This window comes from Narcine bancroftii, chromosome 4 (genome assembly GCF_036971445.1).
Source record: "Narcine bancroftii isolate sNarBan1 chromosome 4, sNarBan1.hap1, whole genome shotgun sequence".
Taxonomy (NCBI): Eukaryota; Metazoa; Chordata; class Chondrichthyes; order Torpediniformes; family Narcinidae; genus Narcine; species Narcine bancroftii.
The window spans coordinates 306737090-306758471 of NC_091472.1; the positions used below are offsets into that span (position 1 = coordinate 306737090).

At 37.7% G+C, this 21382-nt stretch overlaps 1 protein-coding gene across 7 annotated transcripts in view; it reads left to right on the forward strand.

Annotated features, from left to right (window-relative positions):
* The window catches only part of osbpl6 (oxysterol binding protein-like 6), a 135583-nt gene extending 114514 nt beyond the window's left edge, over positions 1–21069 (forward strand). For all 7 annotated transcript variants that reach the window (XM_069935832.1, XM_069935833.1, XM_069935829.1 and 4 more), the window contains 3 exons: positions 5863–5989; positions 13703–13825; positions 15306–21069. In XM_069935832.1, the coding sequence (XP_069791933.1) occupies positions 5863–5989; positions 13703–13825; positions 15306–15414 (359 nt within the window). In that variant the 3' untranslated portion in view covers positions 15415–21069. The remainder of the gene's footprint in view (positions 1–5862; positions 5990–13702; positions 13826–15305) is intronic.
* Positions 21070–21382: the final 313 nt, after the last annotated feature.

Sequence of the window (21382 nt, forward strand, 5' to 3'; positions counted from 1 at the left end):
AAAATGGATTATCCTTTGAGACAGGTACAAGTTGGTTTTGAATTAAAGGCATCCTAGGTGATATACTTCCTTTTATTCTAACCTCGTCATTTATCTTTTTCCAAACAGTAATCAAATGTTTCAACAATGGTGTCTCTTTAATTCCAATTAATAATTTTGAATCCCATTTGTATACAAATTCCTCTACTAATCTCTCTCCTATTTTATCTAACTATTTTAACCCATGCCAGCTTTTCTACTCCTTGAAAGAGAGATGTAAGAAACCTCATTTGAGCTGCTGGGTAATAATACTTAAAATTAGGAAGCTGTAAGCCTCCCAGTTCATATTTCCACATTAATCTTTCTTTAGAAACTCTTGACATTTTACCTTTCCAAAGAAATTTCCTTACTTGTTTATTTAATTCTTGAAAAATATTGTGGCAGCAGTATAGGTAAGGTTTCAAAGAGATATTGAATTCTTGGGAATTATTCATCTTTATACAGTTAACCTTTCCTATTAATATTATAGGTAAAGTCATCCATTTTTTAAAATCATCTTCAACTTTGAGTAATGGCAAATGCCGTATATTTCTGCATACAAGTTAAGTCATAAAACCCTCAAAAATCACTCAAAAAATGGGGTCAACTTGAATGCCAAATATTGTTTTGAGATCTTAAATTCAGCTCAAAATCTAATCCACGGCGTATACATGGAAGCACCTCCCCAATGCCGGGCACCGCCATAACCCACCCAGAAATTCTACAATTCTAGAGCCCGAGGTCCCCAGTCCTTTCCAGGAGCCGGAGTTTGTCACTCCTGTAATGTAGGCCGAAATCGCCAGGGCAGGAATGGTGACCTCGTTCTCTGGAGCAGAAGCAGCAACCTCGTTCTCCTGTCCTGCTCCCGTCAGGAGAACGAGGTTGACACTTCTGATCCAGAGAACGAGGTCACTGCTCCTGGTTCCTGCTCCCACTGGGAGAACAATGAGGCCGCTCCTACTTGGGTGAATGAGGTCACTGCTCCTGCCCGGTAGGCCAAGGTTTTTTTTTACTGTTTCTTTTTAACTAGCTTAATTTACAACTTCGTTACTTGGCAATTGGTGCGTTTTTAAAAAAAAATTTGGGTTGTTGCTGGGAGGCCCAGTCAGCCCCAAAAATGGGGGTCAACTTATTCATCAGATATACCATAAAACCATTAAAGTGAATCTTTAAAAAAAATGGGGGTGTGACCAATTATATTGTATCATGCGTAACCTCGTGTTTATTGTATTTCTCATAGTTCCGGAGCATAGCTTTTCCCATGTTTCATTCTTTATCTTTATCTAGATCTTGTTCCCATTTTTGTTTAGGTTTACAGTTAGTTAAATAAATGGGACCCAACAGTATCAGACAGATGTTTTCGCTGTAAAAAGGAAATGGGAACAACAGTACATGCAATTTGGGCATGTGAGAAAGTGAAAACATTTTGGGAAGATCTAAACCAGATATTAAATAAAATCACAAAAAGCAACATACCAAAAAACCCAGAGATCTTCCTTCTAAGAAATATAAAAAATAAAGAATTTGGACTTGATTTAGATGGAGCACAAAAAAGATTTATTATGATAGCCTTTGGTGTAGCAAAAAAATGTATTATGTCAACCTGGAAATTAGAAGACAACTTGAGAATACAACAATGGTACATAGAAATAAATAAATGTATTCCATTAGAAAAAAAAAACATAAAATTTAAGAAATAATATCACAATATTTGAACAAATATGGGAACCGTACATGGAACACAATAGAGAAATCTTACCACGGACTTCCACCACCTAAAATGACAGAAGGAGAAGACAACGAAATGAACTGACTCAGTATATAAAAGTAAAGACAAAAATTTCTGTTTATTTTTATTAAGTGACGACATTGTTTAACGGGTTTAATGTATCTTAAAGATTGAACTTTAAATGGGAAGGGGGGTGAGGGAGAGAGGGAAGGGAGGGGGGGAAAAAGGGGAGAAAATGACACTATATATTCAAGAGAAAAAATGTCTATGTATTTTGGTCAGTATGGTTTATAGTGTAAAAATTTTTAAAAAGGGGTGGGGGGGGGAGGTTGACCTGTCTGCAGTCGACTTGTACACCAAAATATACAGATTCAATTTGTATAAATTTTTAAAATTGTTGTCTGTATGAATCCCTAAATATTTAAACCCATCTTTTGGCCATTTAAATTGAGGAATTCTTTGACAATAACTATAATCTCCATTTGTAAGAGGCATAATTTCACTTTTGTCCCAATTTATTTTATCACCAGAGATTTTACCATATTCTTCTAAGTTAAAGTGTAGTTTCTTAAGGAAGTCTCAGGTTCTTAGGTATATTAAACATCATCTGCAAATTAACTAATTTTATTCTCTTCTTGACCCACCTAAACCCCCTTAATTTCCAAGTCGCTTCTAATTAGTTCTGCTAATGGTTCTATAGCTAATATAAACAAATCTGGAGATACATCCTTGTCTACTTGATCTCGTCAGTGGAAATGGAGCAGATAACTCTCCATTAGTTATTACTTTAGCTTTTAGGATCATTATATAATGTCTTAATCCAGTTAATAAAAGTTTGATTAAATCGATATTTATCCAGAACTTTAAACAGGATAATGATACAGAAGGTTGGGTGAGTAGGTTTGCGGTTTACACGAAGATTGGAGGAATTGTAGATGGAGCTGAAGGTTGTCAGAGGTGGCGAGAAAATAGACAAAATGCCGTGTTGGGCAGAAAAATGGCAAATGGAGTTCAATCCGGATAAGTCTGAGGTGATGTATTTTGGCTGGATAAATCGAAAAGCTGAGTACAGAGTTAACGGTCAGTTAATTAAGAGTGTGGATGAACAGAGGGATCTTGGGGTTCATGTCCATATATCCCTCAAGGTAGTTGTTCAGGTCGATAGGATAATTAAAAAAGCCTATGAGATTCTGGACTTCATTAATAGGAGGATTGGGTATCAGAGTAGAGAAGACAAGTTGCAGCTTTATAAGTCTCTGGTGAGACCACATTTGGAGTATTGTGTCCAATTCTGGTCGCCTCATTATAGGAAGGATGTGGAGACTATGGGAAGGATGCAGAGGAGATTTACCAGAATGTTGCTTGGATTGGAGGGCATGTCTTATGAGGCAAGGTTGGCAAAGCTGGGACTTTTCTCTTTGGAGAATAGAAGGATGAAAGGGGACTTGATCGAGGTCTACAAAATTATGAGAGTCATAGATAGGTTGGACATCAATACCTGTTTCCTAGGGTAGAAATAATAACCACTAGAGGACAATATGTATAAGATAAGGGAGGGAAGTATAAGGGAGACATAAGGGGTAAGTTCTTTTTTACACAGTGAGTTGGAATACCTTACCAGATGTGTTCATAGTGGCTGAAACATTAGGGGCCTTTAAAAGACTATTTGATGGGCACAGGGATGAAAGGATAGAGGGTTATTGGGTAGGGAGTATTTGGCACTTTTATATAAAAAGCAATAATGTTTTAATATTTAATGCTTAAACAAAAAAGTCTCATTCCAATCTGTCAAAAGCTTTTTCTGCATCTAAAGCCACAGCAACACTTAACTTCTTTTTTTGTGCTAATTGTAAAATACTAAGTAATCTGGTCATGTTGTCTGTTGATTGTCTCTTTTTAACAAATCCTGTCTGGTCCATATTTATTAATTTCTACTATTATAGATGGAACTTTCAGAGTTTCTGCTAAGAGAATGCACATTGGAAATCTCAGATTATTTTATATTCACTATTTTGCCTCCTCTTGCACTAGTTAGTGATTTGGTGGATCTGATGTTTTGCATGTATCTTAAAAAGACTAACAGCAAATATTTATTCTTAATCCCTGTGAATGCATCTGCCTTGTGCATTTGCTGAAGGTGTTCTTTGTGTTAACTGTTGTAAGCAAATTTATCTTTATTTCACGACACCAACTGCCATCCTGTTCTTCATATTACTTCTGTGAGGAAGGGAAAAGGCACACAAGATACAACTTGCTGTAATAAGAGTGGGACTATGTTGAAGCCAAGTTTTTCAGCAGTAGTGTTTTTAATGTTTCTATTTAAGCTTTATTTATAGCCCTATTGACTGAAACTCGCTTCTTTCAGTAGAATGTGAATGGGAAATTATTCTGGGGGAAAGTGTTCGCATAATAATAATGAGTAAATCATATAGAAAATGAAAAGAATAAGAAATCCATTTACAGTGTAGCGACAGTCTTGAGTTGCTTGATATAGGTTTCTGACTGGCTGAAACTAAGATAGCTCAGTACAGCGATGAAGTATTGTAGACGTTAAGATAAATGCTTGAGGCCTTCTAGGAAAACACGTCTCCACCCAGATAAATGCATATGCTAAGCATGTCTGATAGCTGGAAGTATAAAAGTTTAAAGACTAGGAATGATAAGCATATATTCGTTCAGAAAACATTTATGGTAATAACAAGGCAGTTTAAAAAAAAAATTGTGTTCTCCTATAATTTTTGAAGTCTTTATAAACCAAGTTTATTCTGTAATATAAATATTTGTTTTGTTGAGATTGTAAGATTTGCTTTATCAGTCTACACTGTAGACAATTTCCTGCATCAGTTGGGCTGCAGCTGGGACACCTTGTGCAGTTTTGGTTATCATGTTCTCGGAAGGATGAAAGTGCAGAGACAATTCATTAGGATGTCATTTCAGCTGTGAGGGGACCCCCTGATGAAAAGAGTTTATTTTCCGTGGAGGATAAAGTCATCTAAAATTATTGGCCAAAGAAATGGGTTCCCTCGCAGCAGTGTCTACAATCTTAGGTCATGAGAAAAAGGTACGGGGTAAAATATTTGCAGGCGTTTGAGGGAGAATTTTTTTTCCCACTCGGAGGCTAGTTTAAATCTGGAACAAAGTAGCTGAAGGGGTGGCGGAGGCAGGTATAGCCAACATTTAAGAAGCAGCCAGATGAGCACTGGTGAATTGTGGGCCACTTGCAGGAAAGTGGGGTGAGGTAGTTGGCTGGCACGGACAGTGTGCTGAAGGGCTTGTTTCTATGATGCTCTTTGCAAATCAACTGTGAAATAGCGGATGGCGCGATACGTTTACAGCACCAGCTATCCTAGTTCGAATCTGGTACTGTCTGTAGAGAGTTTGTACATTCTCCCCATGTTTGCGGATGCTCCAGTTTCCTCCCACCCTTCAAAACCCTCCTTGAGGACTGGAGGTTAATTGGGATATTTGGACAGTAGAGGCTTGTGGGATGGAAGGGCCTGTTTCTGTGCTCTATGTCTACATTTAAAAAAAAATGTAACATTTAAAAATTCACTTGCATTTAAAGCTTGGCAAAAAAAAAATCTTAAATTAACAATAAAACAATGATCCTGAATAAACAAATTGCTTAGAATGGACTAACTGCAATTCAAAGGTGCTAATATTTTTAGTCCCTGATATTGCATGGTTCACTTAGTGCAGGAGTTCTCCATTTTTCTTCATCCACACCCCGCGTTAAGAATTCCTTCATTGACTCCAGACCACCAGTTTTATTTGTGGCGGGGCTGGGGTGGGGGAGTGTGGATTTTGACAAGCTCATCCCCTTTCCCAGACAATGAGTGGTGGGGACATTTTTTTTGTCTCTGGATTTACAACCTTGTTTTACATATTACTTGTTTATTTTGTCACGAATATTTGTCTGCAATGATGATCTAGATAAACCCATGGACTACCCGTGATCTGTGGATGACAGGTTGTGAAATACTGAATTAAAGAAGTATGTCAGCATAAAAATTTAACATTTTGTCAACTTCTTGCAATAAAGATAATTTGTGCCCTGTACTTTTCCATGTCAATAATAAGGTAGTTCTCACTCATATATGCATTTAACTTCACAGGTTCCATGCCCACAAACAGTGGCATGTATTATGGTTTTACAAGATTTGCAATTGAGCTGAATGAATTGGATCCAGTGATGAAAGAGTTTCTCCCACCCACTGATGTTAGATTTAGACCAGATCAAAGGTAAAGAGAATTCATTGATTAACTTCCAGATTTAATTCTGAATCCAGTCGTGAAGGAAGATAGAGGCTTGAAAGTTGTTTCCACTGGTTGGTAAGATTAGAAATCTAGGATGTAACCTCAAGATTTGGGAGGGTATATTTGGGACAGAATGAAGAGAAACTGCTTTGCCCAGAGAGATGCGAATCTGTGGAATTCTCTGCCTAAGGGAACAGTAGAGTCTGCATTGCTAAAAATGTATTAAAGGTACAGGCTTTTGCACGGTAGGGTAATTAAGGGTCAGGGGAAAAGGCAGGTTGGTGGATCTGAGTCCATGGCCAAATGGAACGATGGAATACGACAGTACAGAAACAGGCCCTTCTAGTCAGTGGCAGACTATTTTTCTACCTCGTCCTACTGACCATATCCCTCCATACTCCTCTCGTCTATTTACCTGTCCAAATTTTTTATAAATATCCAAATTGAGCCTCAATGTACCAATTCATCTGGCAGTTTGTTCCATACTCCCACCACTCACTCTCTATATGGAGAAGTTCCCCCTGATATTCTCTTTAAACTTTTCCCCTTTCATCCTTAACCCATGTCTGGTAGCTTTTAATCATGCCTAACCTCAATGGAGAAAGCCTGCCAATCTGTACCCATCATAATTTTGTATACCCCTATCAAACCTCCCCTCATTCTTCTGTCCTCAGAGAATGAAGTTTTAACCTGTTTAACCTTTCCCTGTAACCTCTGTACTCTTTCAGTCTTAGGTAGTTAGGTGACCAAAACTGCACTCACTACTCCAAATTTGGCCTCACCAATATCTTGCACAACTTCACCATAAAATCCCAACTCCTATACTCAATGCTTTGATTCATGAGGCCAAAGAGCCAAAAGCCCTCTTTACAACCCTGTCCACCTGTGATATGCCTCTTTCAGGGAATTGTGTACTGAATCTGTATGCCCAAATCTCTCTACTCTACCACACTCCTCAATGCACTACCGTTTACAGTATATGTCCTACCTTGTGAAAACACACTGAAATGCTGGAGGAACTCAGCCAGTCTTTTCAGTGTCTATAGGAGACAAAGGTATTTTGCCAACGGCAGGCATGTTTCCATCAAGACCCCTCTCACCCTTCTAACCTTAAAGTTCAAAGCTAACCAGTCTTATCTCTTAAGGCTACTTGTTTGTTCCAGGTATTAATGGATAAACTTTATCAGAATTGCATTCAACTTGTTAGCATTCTTCCTTAAATAAGAATACTTACACTTATATATGGTACTATGGTACTCCAGATGTGATTTCACCAAAGCTGCATATAACTGAAGCAAAATGTTATAAATGAATATTATCATTTATTGCTAAAGGACTTTACTGTTCTAAGGTCCCATAACAATAAATGATAACATTCAATGATCTATCTTTTTTTAAAAAACTTTATTTATAAACTTTTAAAAACAACATAAAGTCAATAACAGCAGAAAAAAAAGATTTTTATACAAAATAATAAACCCCCCTCCCTCTCCCCCCCCCCCCCCCCCCCCCCCCCCCAGCCAGCCCCCTCAAGGGGACCAAAAAAAAATCCATAAAACATATACAGTATTTGCCACAGATAACGTCAGACGAACAAATGCAATTTGAAACTTATCCAACGCCAAGCCAGTCAACGAAAACATAGAACCCTACAAAAAAATCTCTGGATCTAATGGTAATTTAATTTTAAATAATTTCTCCAAAACCAATCTGACTTTTACCCAAAATAGTTTTATCCTATCACAAGACCAAACTGAATGCAAAAATGTTCCAGTACTTAACCTACATCTAAAACAAGAATCCAAATTACTAAATCCGTATTTTTTCTATTTCTCAGGAGTCAAATATAACTGATGCAAAAAATTATATTTAACCAAACCATATCTTACATTAATCAATTTAGTTACCCCTTCATGATACATAACCTCCCAATCATCTTGAGGTATAACATAAGTTAAATCACTTTCCCATTTATTTCTAGATTTCTCCAAATTCGGTTTTTCCATAGTTTCCTGTAACAATCGATACATATCTGAAATAAAACCTCTCTTTAATATAAAGGAAATCAAAGATTCAAATTTCATTAACTTAGGTAAACTCATCTCTTTACCATAATTATTCCTTATCAAAGCTCTGAGTTGATAATACACAAATAAAGAATTTACAGATATATCAAATTTCTCCCTCAATTGATTAAAAGAAAGAAACTGTCCCTCTTCAAAACAATCCTGAATCACTTTTATACCCTGAAAATATCACATCTTTAAATACCTATTAAACATTGAAAAAGGAATAAGCTGATTTTGATATAATGGAGTTTGAATTGATAATTTACCTTTGTTCCTATAGCCTCATTTCTTTTAACCCACATCTTTAACAAATGTTTTAATACTGGTATATCATATTCCTGCAATAAATTCAAATTCCACATATATAAACTGATGAACATCAAATTCAGAAATACAAGCTAACTCCACCTTTGCCCAATTAGGAGGCTGATTAATATCCATCATTCTACTAATAAACTTCAGCTGTGCAGCTTCGTAGTAATTTTTGAAAGTGAGGTAACTGAAGTCCACCTAATGTGTATTTCCATGTCAATTTCTGTAAAGCTACGCAAGCTAATTTTCTCCTCCATAAAAATTTCCTCACAACCTTATTCAAATCCTGAAAAAAATCCTTTGAAAGTAAACACGGTATTGACTGGAATAAATATTGAATACGAGGAAAAATATTCATTTTAAAACAATTTACTCGACCTATTAATGTTAATGGAAGATCCTTCCATTTAATCAAATCCATTTTAATCTTTTTCAATAAGGGTACATAATTTAACTTGTATAAAGATTGATAATTTGCATTCACAGTTACCCCTCAGTAATTCATTTTATCAGACCATCTTAATTTTATAATATTTTTACACTCTTTATAATCCCCTTCCAAAATTGGCAGTATCTCACTCTTATCCCAATTCACCTTATACCAAGATAACTCCCCAAATTGAACCAAAGATTCTTGTAAATATTTCAAAGACTGTTCTGGATCTGTCAAATAAATCAATACATCATCAAATAAATTAATCTTATATTAATTCAATTATCTAGCTGAATTACCTGCCTGTCTTGTATTCTAACCTTTCCTAAATCTTGCCCCAGGGCACTCAGATCCTTCCACAACACAGACCTCTGCAATATCTCGCAAGGCCCTCATTATCAGCCATGATCTCATTGAATGCAGGAGCAGGCTTGATGGGTTAGATGGCCTACTCCTGCTGCTATTTCTTACGTTCACCTTATTTGCTGGAACTTTGCCCCTTCACTGATCCAGTCTTCATCCCTTTGTTGTCCTCCTCTTCTCCTTGTGACTTGTTTTTGTGCATCAGTCTATTCACTAACTATACCCTTTCGTGCCTTCATCCAAGTTATATTTAAATTATAAATGGTTAAATACCCTACCTGTAGCACCTTACTCGTGACAACCAGAAAAAAAATCATTTATGTCCTGTTATCATAGACCTCTTCTACCAAAGATAATACACTACCAGTGACATAAGGTTCTACTTTTTAACAATAATCTTTGATACTTTCCCTTTATCCACATAACATGTCAGCTTAAATTTGAATTTATTGTCACATTTACGAAGATGCATTGATAGCTGTTTTGTGAGCAGACCAGTAGACATCTCATACATAGTACAAGTAAGATGGAACACAAAAGTGCAGTTACAGAGGGGTCCCTTGGTGTGGACTAAAGGCAACAAAATCTTGCTATTTTGGGCTTCGTTCTGGAGTCTAATAATGGTGGGAAAGAAACTGTCCTTGAATTTGATGATGCATCTTTTTCCTGATGAGTGGAAAGTTTAGAGAGTGTGGCTGGGGTGAGATGAGTATTTTAATATGCTGGCGACTTTTTCAACCCAGCGAGAGTTGTTGATGGTAGTTGGGGTGGGGGGGGGGGGGAACGTAACAAAAAAATGTTTACTTTGCTAGATTATATTGAACTTTTAATTTCCTGTTACAGTATCTCTAGTAATAGCTAATATTTTCCATTTGACATATGTGAAGTTACCAGTCATGCAGTTAGATATTTGCTTTGGAATTTAAAATATTCGCAATTTAAAATTAAGTTGATCTCAATAATGGTGGCACTGAGATTGGTGGATGACCATGAAATCCCATTTGGTTCCCTATTGTCCTTGAGGAAAGGAAATCTGACATGCCTATCTGGCCTGGTTTAATTGTAGTGTCAAACCCATGAGTAGGGCTGACCCATAACTGGCTCCAGCTCACTATGATAAAGCTCCTGTTTAAGAAAATGGGATTATCACTTTAAGGGATATTGGCGAGAGAAACTGAATGGTCACATTTTAACATTTCACACAAGCACATCACAAGTCACAGCCCAGCAACAATTCGGTACACTGGAAGAAATGAAGGAAGGTTTGTCACAGCCATTCTGTGGAATTTACAGCAAAACGTGCTCTGGGCCTTTTCGGTGGATTGACCTGTGCCAGGAAGCAGGATTGTGACTGTTACAGTGAAGGTCACTTCGAGAGACCGGTGCCAGGGTCTTGGAAGCTTCATGGAGGTCGACCAGTTCGAGTCTCGCCTACAAAAGGACCGCAGCTCGTGTGGATGGACATTTCTTCAAAAGCAATGCAAGGAGAATTCATGAGTCTGTAGCAGCGACAACTCTAGTTTCCCCATCAGTTCAACATTAATTCTGGTCATCGAATTTCAAAGGCCTGCGCTTCAACACTGAATTTGAAAGACTGAAGTAGCTTTCTAGATTTTGGCCTGGACTCTAATGGTTTGGGTATATCACACAGACATACACTAGTACACCTGAATATAGTTGAGGATAGATTTAGTGTTAAGGATAGTTTAATAGTTAAGACTATAGATTAAGCATTAGAAGTAAAATTAGTGTTTTAAAATTAAATACTGTCTGGTTCATTGACTATTGCTGCTCGTTACACGCGGTTCGTAACATCAAGTACGTCAAGTACGGGAGGAGTCACGTGATGGAGTAGTGGCCGGACGGTGAACTCCAGCCCTCTCCAGAAAAGTCGGGAAAAACAAGAGAAAACACAAAGGCACAGAAATAAAAGTTACAGAAAAGTGAGTATAAAGGTGGAAAGAAGATGGCGACAAAAAAAGAAAAGTCGAAAGCAACGGTAAGAAGAGAGGAAGAGAAGACAAAGGAGGAAAAAGGTGAAGGCCTTACCTGTCCGAAGAGGCCCGCTGCGGAGAGAGAAACACGCTCCCTCAGGTCGGTAAATAATGGACTACAAAAATGGCTCGCAGAGCCGAACAAAAGTGCGCAACCGCGCATGCGCGAAGGTTCGCGCATGCGCGATGCGAATGAAAAAAAACACACCGACGGGAGGGGGGACCAGCTGGGGAGTCGATCTCCACAGCCGGCAACGACAGCTGCAGAACACCTGCAGCAAGAAGAGACCACAGAAGACAATAGAAACAAGATAGAAGAGGAGGAAAGGGCAGCAAAGAAACAACAGATGGCCAACCCAGAGGAAGAAGAAGAGGAAGAGTATGGTGAAATAGAAGAAGAAAAGAGAGGCAAGGTAAAGGATATACTTGCTCTTATTAGAGGATACATGGAATCATTTAGAGAATGGCAAACACAGGAATTTAAGGATTTAAGAAAAAGAATAAACAACACAGAAGAGAAAATAAATAAAATGGAGATGACCTTAACAGAAATGGGAAAGAAAATGGACAAGATGGAAGAGCGGGCAGTAGCAGCAGAAATGGAGGTAGAAGACTTAAAAAAGAAATTGGAGGAATCTAATAAAAAAACTAAAGAGACACAAGAACTACTAGCTCAAAAAATAGATACAATGGAAAACCATAACAGAAGAAATAACATAAAGATAGTGGGCCTTAAGGAAGATGAAGAAGGCAAGAATATGAGGGAGTTTATAAAAGAGTGGATCCCTAAGACCCTAGGATGTCCAGAACTACAGCATGAAATGGAAATAGAAAGGGCACATAGAGTATTGGCCTCTAAACCACAACCACAACAAAAACCAAGATCTATTGTAGTAAAATTCCTAAGATATACTACAAGAGAAAAGGTACTGGAGAAGACAATGGAAAAAGTAAGAGAGGGCAACAAACCACTGGAGTATAAAGGACAAAAAATCTTCATTTATCCAGATATAAGTTTTGAACTCCTAAAGAAGAGAAAAGAGTTCAATACAGCAAAGGCGATTTTATGGAAGAAAGGGTATAAATTTATACTAAAGCATCCAGCGGTATTGAAAATATTTATTCCAGGACAACAAAACAGACTATTCGCGGATCCAGAAGAAGCACGAAAATTTGCAGAACAATTACAAAAATAGACTGAGGGAGGAAGACGGGTAATGAGAGTTAAAATGATCACGACTGATATGTATGTGGGTAAAGACAAAAATAGACTGAGGGATGAAGACGGGTAATGAGAGTAAAAATGATCACGATTGATATGTATGCAGGTAAAGAGGTATAAGAGTGAATAGAGACAATGAGCATACATGAATGTATCTGTACTTAGAGGAAAATATGGATAGTATAGACAAGAATTAATAAGGGAAGGTAATGGAATAGAGAGAATAAGGAGGGAATTAAAAGAGGGACCTTTGTGACATATGAAAAGTGAAATCTTTTCTGGGGGAGGCGGGGTGGGGGGAAATAGCGGTCACTGCAAAATCAGTTGACGCTTGCGAGTGGATTCGCAAATCCAAATGGAGAGGGGAGATGTGGTTGTCCGACAAGGGATAAAGGACAACTCAGGAGGTGAAGGGGAGATTGGGGATAAATAAGATAGAAATAGGAGAATAAGGAAAATGTTAGATGTTGTAGGAATGTTGTCTTATAAAGAGTTGAAAATAAGAAAACAGAAATGGAAAAGGAGGAAAGGTAATGATGGAAAAACGGAAAGAGAAGATAAACAAAATATAAAAGGGCTACGCTGAACTATATGTCTTTAAATATTAATGGAATACATAACCAAATTAAAAGGAAGAAACTACCAAATTTAAATGAATAAATGTATTCCATTAGAAAAAATAACATATTGGTTAAGAAATAACATTGAAATATTCGAACAAGTATAGGAGCCTTACATTAAATACAATAGCGAAAACCTACCGGGGACAAACATTACCTAAGTTGATGGAAGGAGAAGGAAAGAAAAGAATGGACTCAGTAGAATTTCTGGTGTAATTTGGTTGAATGACAACATTGTCTGACTGGCTTAATGCAACCTAGATTGTATACCTAAAATGGATGAGAGGGGGGGGTGGGGGGGTGGTTTGGGAGGAAAGGGGGGGGGGGGAGAAAAAGTCACTGTATATGTGTGAAAAGAAATAGTGTATATCATGGCTAATGTGATTTATGGTGTGAAAAATAAAAAAAAATTTAAAAAAAAAAAAAAAAAAAAAAAAAAAAAAAAAAAAAAAGTACGTCAAGTACAATAAATACCGGAGCGTCATTTACATCCAGTCACAAATAAATTTTAATTAATTCTAATGATAAAATTTAAGGTGCATCATGGAAAATGAACCTTAATGTTTGTGGCTCCTTTGGTGTTTTATATAAAATATTAGATTATTTTTTAACTAAAGGATTTCACTTCTACTTATTAAATAATCCATCTTCGAACGATACTTGAGCTTGCGTGTTTTTTAATCAGATACTTAGAAGAAGGAAGTATCCAAGCAGCTGCATCTGAGAAGCGCAGAATAGAAGAATTGCAAAGAGACCGAAGAAGACTAATGGAAGAAAGCAGTATAGTTTATCAGCCTCGGTATTTTAAGTGAGTGCTAATTCAATGTGTTTGACTCTTGTTAGGTTTGCCACCTGCTGCTTTTAAAAAAAGGTTGGATACTAATAACTGCATTAAATGCTCACAAATGCTTGAAGAACTCAGCTGGTCTCGCAGCCTCCTTAGGAGGCAAAGATATATTCCCAACGTTGCGGACCTGAGCCCTTCTTTAAGATATAAGCTAAACAAAACAGGAAGCCGGGGGAGGAGTCCAGACCAACAGTCGAAAGGTGTTAATTAAGTATGTTAAGACGAAAGGGGAGAATTGATTTTGGCGCATGTGAAAGGAGATAGAGACAGATCTGGGGGAAAGATGACGGGGGAAGGAAGAAGTGAGAGGAGGGCAGCTGAACAGAAACTGGAGAAGTCGATGTTGATGCCATCCAGTTGGAGGGTGCCCAGATGGAAGATGAAGTGTTGCTCCTCCAATTTTTCTGGTGGGCTCAGTCTGGCAGTGCATGCTAGACAGACATATCAGGAAGGGAATGGGACGGTGAATTGAAATAGGTGGCCACTGGCAGATCAATACTATTGTGGCAGGTAGAGCAGAGGTGCTCAACAAAGCGATTGCCCAGTCTCACTTGATGTAGAGACCGCAATGGAGCACCAGATGTAATAGATGATTCCTGCAGATTTACAATCTTCCACGAACCCACCAACCATCAATCATCCCCATGGCACCTACCACTGTGACTGCAGAAGATGCTCTGCTTGTGCCCACACCTCCTCCCTCATCACCTTTCAAGTCGAGCAACATTTTACTTGTGAATCTGGTGGGGTTATCTACTGCATTCGGTGCTCCTGTTGTGCTCTACATCGGAGAGACTGGACACAGGCTGGGAGATCGCCTTGTTGAGTACTTCAGCTCTGTCCACGCAATAGCATGGATCTCCCAGTCATCACCTATTTTAATTCCCTGTTGTCCATGGTCTCGTGCACTGCCAGACCGACGCGATTCACAAATTGGAGGAACTGGGCACCTTCCAATTGGATGGCATTAACGTCAACTTCTCCAGTTTCTGTTAAATCACCCCGTCACCTTTGTCCCAGCTCATCCTCTCTCTCACTCTCTCACACACACACACCTTTTCCCCCTGTCTCCTTTCACAGAGCCAAAATCAATTCTCACCTTTCCTCTCATCATATCCAATCAACACCTTTTGGCTGTTTGTTCTGTACTCCTTCCCCTGCCATTCTTCAGTCTTTATTCAGATGCCTTCCTGTTTTTTGCTTTTACCTCGAATAAGGGCTCAGGCCTGAAATGTCAGTAATGTACCTTTACCTCCTATGGTCGCTGCGAGAGCAGCTGAGTTCCTTCAACTCCAGCATTTTTTGTGTGTTTTTACAATTACAGTGTCTGCAGACTTGCATGTTTCACTAATAACTGCATGAATTCTCATAATTATTGACGATTTTAGAGATAAAAATTTTGCATATATATTGATAAATGTCTTAACTTTTTTTTACACAGGAAAGTTTCTGAAGGTAATCAAAGAGAATCCTGGATGAGCATTGGGAACTACTGGGAACTGCGAAAGGATCCAGGGTTTAGTAAATTAGAAATTTCAACACTCTGGTAATTGAAGTAAAAATAACATTCTTCGCAAGAAAATAATTAACTATGCATAAGTTATTATTGCTGTTTTAAATCCTATTGCGTTCCTGTGATTTAGCTGGTCGTATGCTAAGGGATGCCTATTTAAAAATTGGCATAATTATAAACAGGCTATGACCCAAACATTGCTGGTTTAAAATGTTCTTTTCCACTAAAGCTGTGAATTTTTTGGTAAACCGAAAGTTTGAAGTGAATGCACAAGAATAGAGATGGCTGTTTGACAGTCAATTATTTATTAAAATATTATAATCTTAAAACATTAACAATTATCATGGCTTTTTGCTAGTGTTTCATTGTTCATTTTCATGTCTTAAGTGCAGCGAATACATTTAGAAAACATTTTTATTCTGAAGACCCACTGAAATTCAATGCATTTTAAAAATTCAATCATTTATCACATCAAGGTTCATGCCTGGAGTACAAAAACATGCACTAGTGTATTTTAACCTCATTATTCAAGTTTGTCATGTTCATATTCAGCCTTTAAAACTACTTCCTTCTTTTAAGGAAGGCTTTATTTTCAATTGCCTCTCCAGATATTTAAAATTTATTTTTTCAGTAATATTTGCTCACATGTCTACCGTCTCTTGACATAAATCTTGCAGGTGCAATTATGAAACTTTGTAAACAAGTAATGCATACAAAAACATGAAGTATATATTAAATTTGATAAGCAAAGGTAGTACAATAGCTATTGAATGATGTTTTCATGGAGATTTCAATTTAAGAGCGTGAATCTGAATAGGACGAGGTCTTCCTGAATGGGCCATTCTTCCTGAGTTCATATTTATAACATTTTAAAATATTCTCCATCCTCCTGAAAGTGCCATCTGCCGTTCCGGAAGGCCAAAGAAGTGACCCTGTCTGGAGCCAAGTGACAAAGCTCCGAATTAAGGCAAAACTTCAAGGATGGCAAAAGCCGATCAGAACACTCCCCTGTACAAATCTCCTCTGGATGTGCCCTTAACGACCTGTGAAGATCTGCCAAAGTAAAATCAACTAAAATATATAATTTACCCTTTTCCCTCTATTCCGTGTAGCTCCCAATCCAACTCAAATGAATGGGTTTATAGACGATAGGTGCTGGAGTAGGCCATTCGGCCCATCGAGCCAGCACCGCCATTGGTTTAGATCCACTATCAGTACCCTGTCCCTGCCTTCTCTCCATAACCCCTAATTCCCCTGTCCACAAGAACCTTATCTAACTCCCTCTTGAACTTATTCAGCAAACCTGCCTCTACCACCCTCTGCGTCAAAGCATTCCACAGACGAACAACTCTCTGGGTAAATTTTTTTTTTCTCATCTCTGTCCTAAAGGGCCTTCCCTGTATTATATATAACCATATATCCATTTACGGAGCAGAAACAGGCCATGTCAGCCTTTCAAGTCCGCACCGGTTCACTAGAACAACTCCACTAGCTCTTAACCTATGGCCTCTAGTCCTCATCTCCCCCAACATCAGGAACATGTAATCAGTTTCCATCATATCCAATCTCTTAATAATCTTATATACCTCAATCATATCTCCCCTCATCTTTCTAAATTCCAACATATACAACCCCAGTTTATCCAACCTTTTGGCATGCGTCAATCCCACCATCCCGGGAACTAACCTTGTGAATCTACACTGCACTCCTTCAATAGTGAGAATGTCCTCAAATTAGGACGCAACAACTCCAGCTGTGGTCTCACCAGGGCCCTGTACAACTGCAGAAGGACATTTTTACTCCAATACTCTATTCCCCTTTTTATGAAGGCCAACAGGACCTTTGCATTTTTCACAGCTTGATGAACCTGCAAGCTAGCTTTTAGTGACCGGTGTACAAGTACACCTAGATCACGTTGCACTTCCCCACTCCCTAACTTGACTCCATTTAAATAATAATCTGCCTTCCTGTTCCTGCCACCATAGTGGATGACCTCACATTTATCCACATTAAACTGAATCTTCCATGCATCTGCTCACTCACCTTAACCTGTCCAAGTCCCCCTGCATTTTCCTAACATCCAACACTTCACACCGCTATCCAGTTGTGTGTCATCTGCAAATTTGCTAATGTTATTTATAATCCCCTTATCTAAATCATTAACATATATATGATAAACAACTGAGCACCCAGCACCGAGCCCTGCGGGACCCCACTTGTCACATCCTGCCATCCCAAAAGTGACCCGTTAACCCCAACTCTTTATTTCCTGTCTGTCAACCAATTTTCTATCCATGTCAGCACCCTACCCCCAAAACCACGCTCTCTGATTCTGCCTCTCTAATCTCCTATGCGGGACCTTATCAAAAGCCTTCTGGAAGTCCAAGTACACCACGTCCACTGGCTCTCCCACGTCCACGCTCCTCGTCACCTCCTCAAAATTTCAGAAGATTAATCTAGCTTGATTTTCCCTTCAGAAATCCATACTGACTTGTAATGATAATATTATTTCTGTCTAAATGTTCTGTAATTTCTTCCTTTATAATAGATGCTAATATCTTCCCCACTACTGACGTCAGGCTAACTGGTCTGTAATTGCCCCTTTCTCCCTCCCACATTCTCCTTAAAAAGTGGTTCAACATTAGCCACCCTCTGATCCAGATCCCGCGCCAGGGTTTAATCGAGCACAAGATCCAAGAGCAAAACTTCAAAATTACCAGCAAAGCTTAATCAATAAGTTAAGGATTTATACCTTTTATGAGGTGCTCCAAACTTTGTCAGATTGCAGTAGTTCCATACAGAACCCCAGAAAAATCAGGATCAGTGCTCTCAGTAAGAGCTGTTTCAGATTTTTTACAATGGCATTCAAGCTAAATGTGTTGATACTGCATGCATTTTAATTTTATTTTTAATGATTTCCAGATTTGTTTGATATTTCCATTATCTAACATAGTAATTTGCATTTAACTAGTTATAATTAATAGTTCAACCCTATTCTTAAATTTTAAATATCTCTATTGAAAGACAGACTGCATCCTGTACATTATTTAAAACGTATATGCATTGAAGCCTGATTTTAAGTAAAATGAATTAATTTTGAAGTGCAACAAATTGCACAGAAACATTTAAAAGATAACGTAGCCAACTACTGCATTAACTAAATCGATTTACAATACAATTATTATTAAAGGCATTTGTTTAAATCTTACAAGAAAAGTTCCCCTTCCCAGTGAAAATTTATCAAAGAGTTGTTAGACAGTTTATAAATTTTTGATTATTAATCCATTGAATTCTGGATTTTCAAAATCTCAACTACTGAGGATAAATATAGTTGACTTTGATTTAAAAGAGCCAAATCTCTCATCATGCTTCTACTTAGCAACAGTTGACAATTGAAAACAATCATTTAAAGAAGTCTGACGAATTCACAGCTTGTCAGCCAAAGGGCTCGAACTCCATCTTTTGGCTGTTTTTGTTCTGAAGAACACTGAATCTTGTATTTTATTTCAAAATCTTTCTTTCCCTCCACCCCCCTCAAAAAAATGAAAATTCCAGTTGCGTCACCAAGAGCAAGCACTTTTAGCCTTCAGCCATCATGAAAAATGAGAATGTTTCAATTTTTGACTTAAGGGAATGTAACATGCACTTTGCCAAACTGCACAGATGCATTTGGAGATTGCTAATCTTGGAGGATGAAAGGATACAAACTAAGAATAGCGGAGTTTTCTCAAATTAATTTCTGAACAGAAAATGTTACATCTTAAGACATTACAATATAAATTTACCTTGGATTTAATCACATCTGGATTTTACAGATGTCAAGAGTTATACAGTACAGGACAGCCATTCTCACTTGCTTGTATTTGGCTGATGTTCTTCTGCACCCTTTCATTCCATATATCACTCCGTGTTTGAACACCATGATTATCTCTCCTTTTATAAATTTCTTTGGTGGCTTGATCCAGGTACAGACTACCTTCTGAGAAGAGTGAAAAGAGTTGCCTATCAGGTCCCTCTTAAATCTCTCCCCTCTCACCTTCAACCTTCGACCTCCAGTTTTAGAGTTGTTTACCCTGAGGATGTATTTTCAAATAAATGCTTCCAGTAGTAAAAAATGTAAATACCATTATGTTTTACCATACTTTCACTCTGTCTTTTTAATATTCTGTAATATTTAAGCCTTCCATTGTGCATTACGTCTCTAATCTTAAACAATACTCGAGTTTTCCTGTTGTGCTAATATATCATCTATCTTTTATGAACAGTGACTTCAATTTTAATATTTAATTATGCTATATTTTCTTGAAATTATTTAATTTGAAATCTAAGTAAATCTTCAGACTTCTTTAGAATCATACATCATAGAAGCAGGATTTTTCGGTCCAACATGGCTGTCTGAACTGGTGCATTTGGGTCGTATTGCTTCTGAAGATTTTCTACCCATGTAACTGTCCGAATGTCTTTTAAACGTAATTGTATGGCAGCTCACTCCATATCCTCTGGGGGGGGGCGGGGGGAGCTTTCCCTCAGGTCCCTCTCACCTTAAATCCATACCCTCTAGTTTTAGACTTCCCTATCATGGAAAACATTATGACTATTCATTTTATCTCTACGTCTCATGATTTTGTATCTCTACAACGTCAGCCTCATCCTCCCACACTCTAGGGAAAGAAATCCTAGCTTTATTCAGTTTCTCTTTGTAATTCATGCCCGCCAGTCTTGCTAATATCCTTTTTACTTGTCCTAAACTGCTCATCTCCTAAATAATAATTAATTACATTCATTTTTAATCCACATCCATTTTTTAAATGTTTTTCCCTGAACAGTAATTCTACTAGTGTGCCTTAAGGTTCATTTGCTGAAAAATCAACTCTATTAGGCCAAAAAGAGCAGGGATATCAATGTAGGATTTTTGGTACTTGTGTAGAAACTACTTTCGTTAGTTTTTTTTTCTAAAAAATCTAATTTCAAAATAAAATCCCTTCCCCTGTAAATATAAAAAATGTCTAGCAGCTGTAACAGAATGAAAAGGAAAATGTCATGCAGTACATCCAGGTATCTGTTTTAAGTAAACGGATGACTAAAATGCAGTTTGCCCAGTCACACACCTGCATATTACTTGTTTCAGTATGACGTTACATTTTTCAGACTGAAATATTTGCTCCATGTCTCCATTTTGATTCACCACTTCACCTCGTTCCAAGCGGAAATTAATTTTTGTGAATTAAGGAGCGTTAAAAAGGGATGTATCTTTCATACTAAAGCATCGGGCTTTGCAGAACAAAAACTCCTTTGTACCTGTACTATATATTTCAACAGGTGTGTACACTATTCTGTCTTTTCAGGCTGTGCCTGACTTAAAAGATTAATGAATTTTAATATGTTTGTTGAGAGAATTTCACACAGCTGTGTCCATTGCAATGTAAATGAAGTTGCACGTGCAAATACAAATGAGCTTGCAAATATTAATTGAATGTTACAAATGCCTTACCATAAGATCTGCAGTCAAGATTCTTTCTCTAGAAAGATGAAAAAAAATCTGACTAAACCTGAAAGTGATGCTTAATTACTGAAGTGTATATTTGTAAAGACCCTCGAAGAAGTGCAATTGTTAACTAACACACGTACATAATTATATTCTGCACACTGCTGCTAGTTTTGCTTGTTCAAATAAAATTGTCTGGCACCACTGGTTATTGATCATGCCATCTTCAGTTATGAATAACAGCTGGTCTCTATCTTGTTCGAGGAAATGCACTGTTCAAAATAGTCGAACTGCGTCATAAGGCAAGGTAAAGAAACGGTCCTTTAGCCTTGATTCTCATCTTATTTCACCTTCGCTTAGCCATGAAGACTTTACCCATATCCTAAATCTTCCTTCGGCAGGTCCACTTCAATTATATTGGGTGGTCGTGCATTTTCCTGCATATCAATTATATTTTATAAGGTGCTGCTCATTTGTTAGACTAACAATGCTTGTATAAATTGACATTGATTGCTAACAT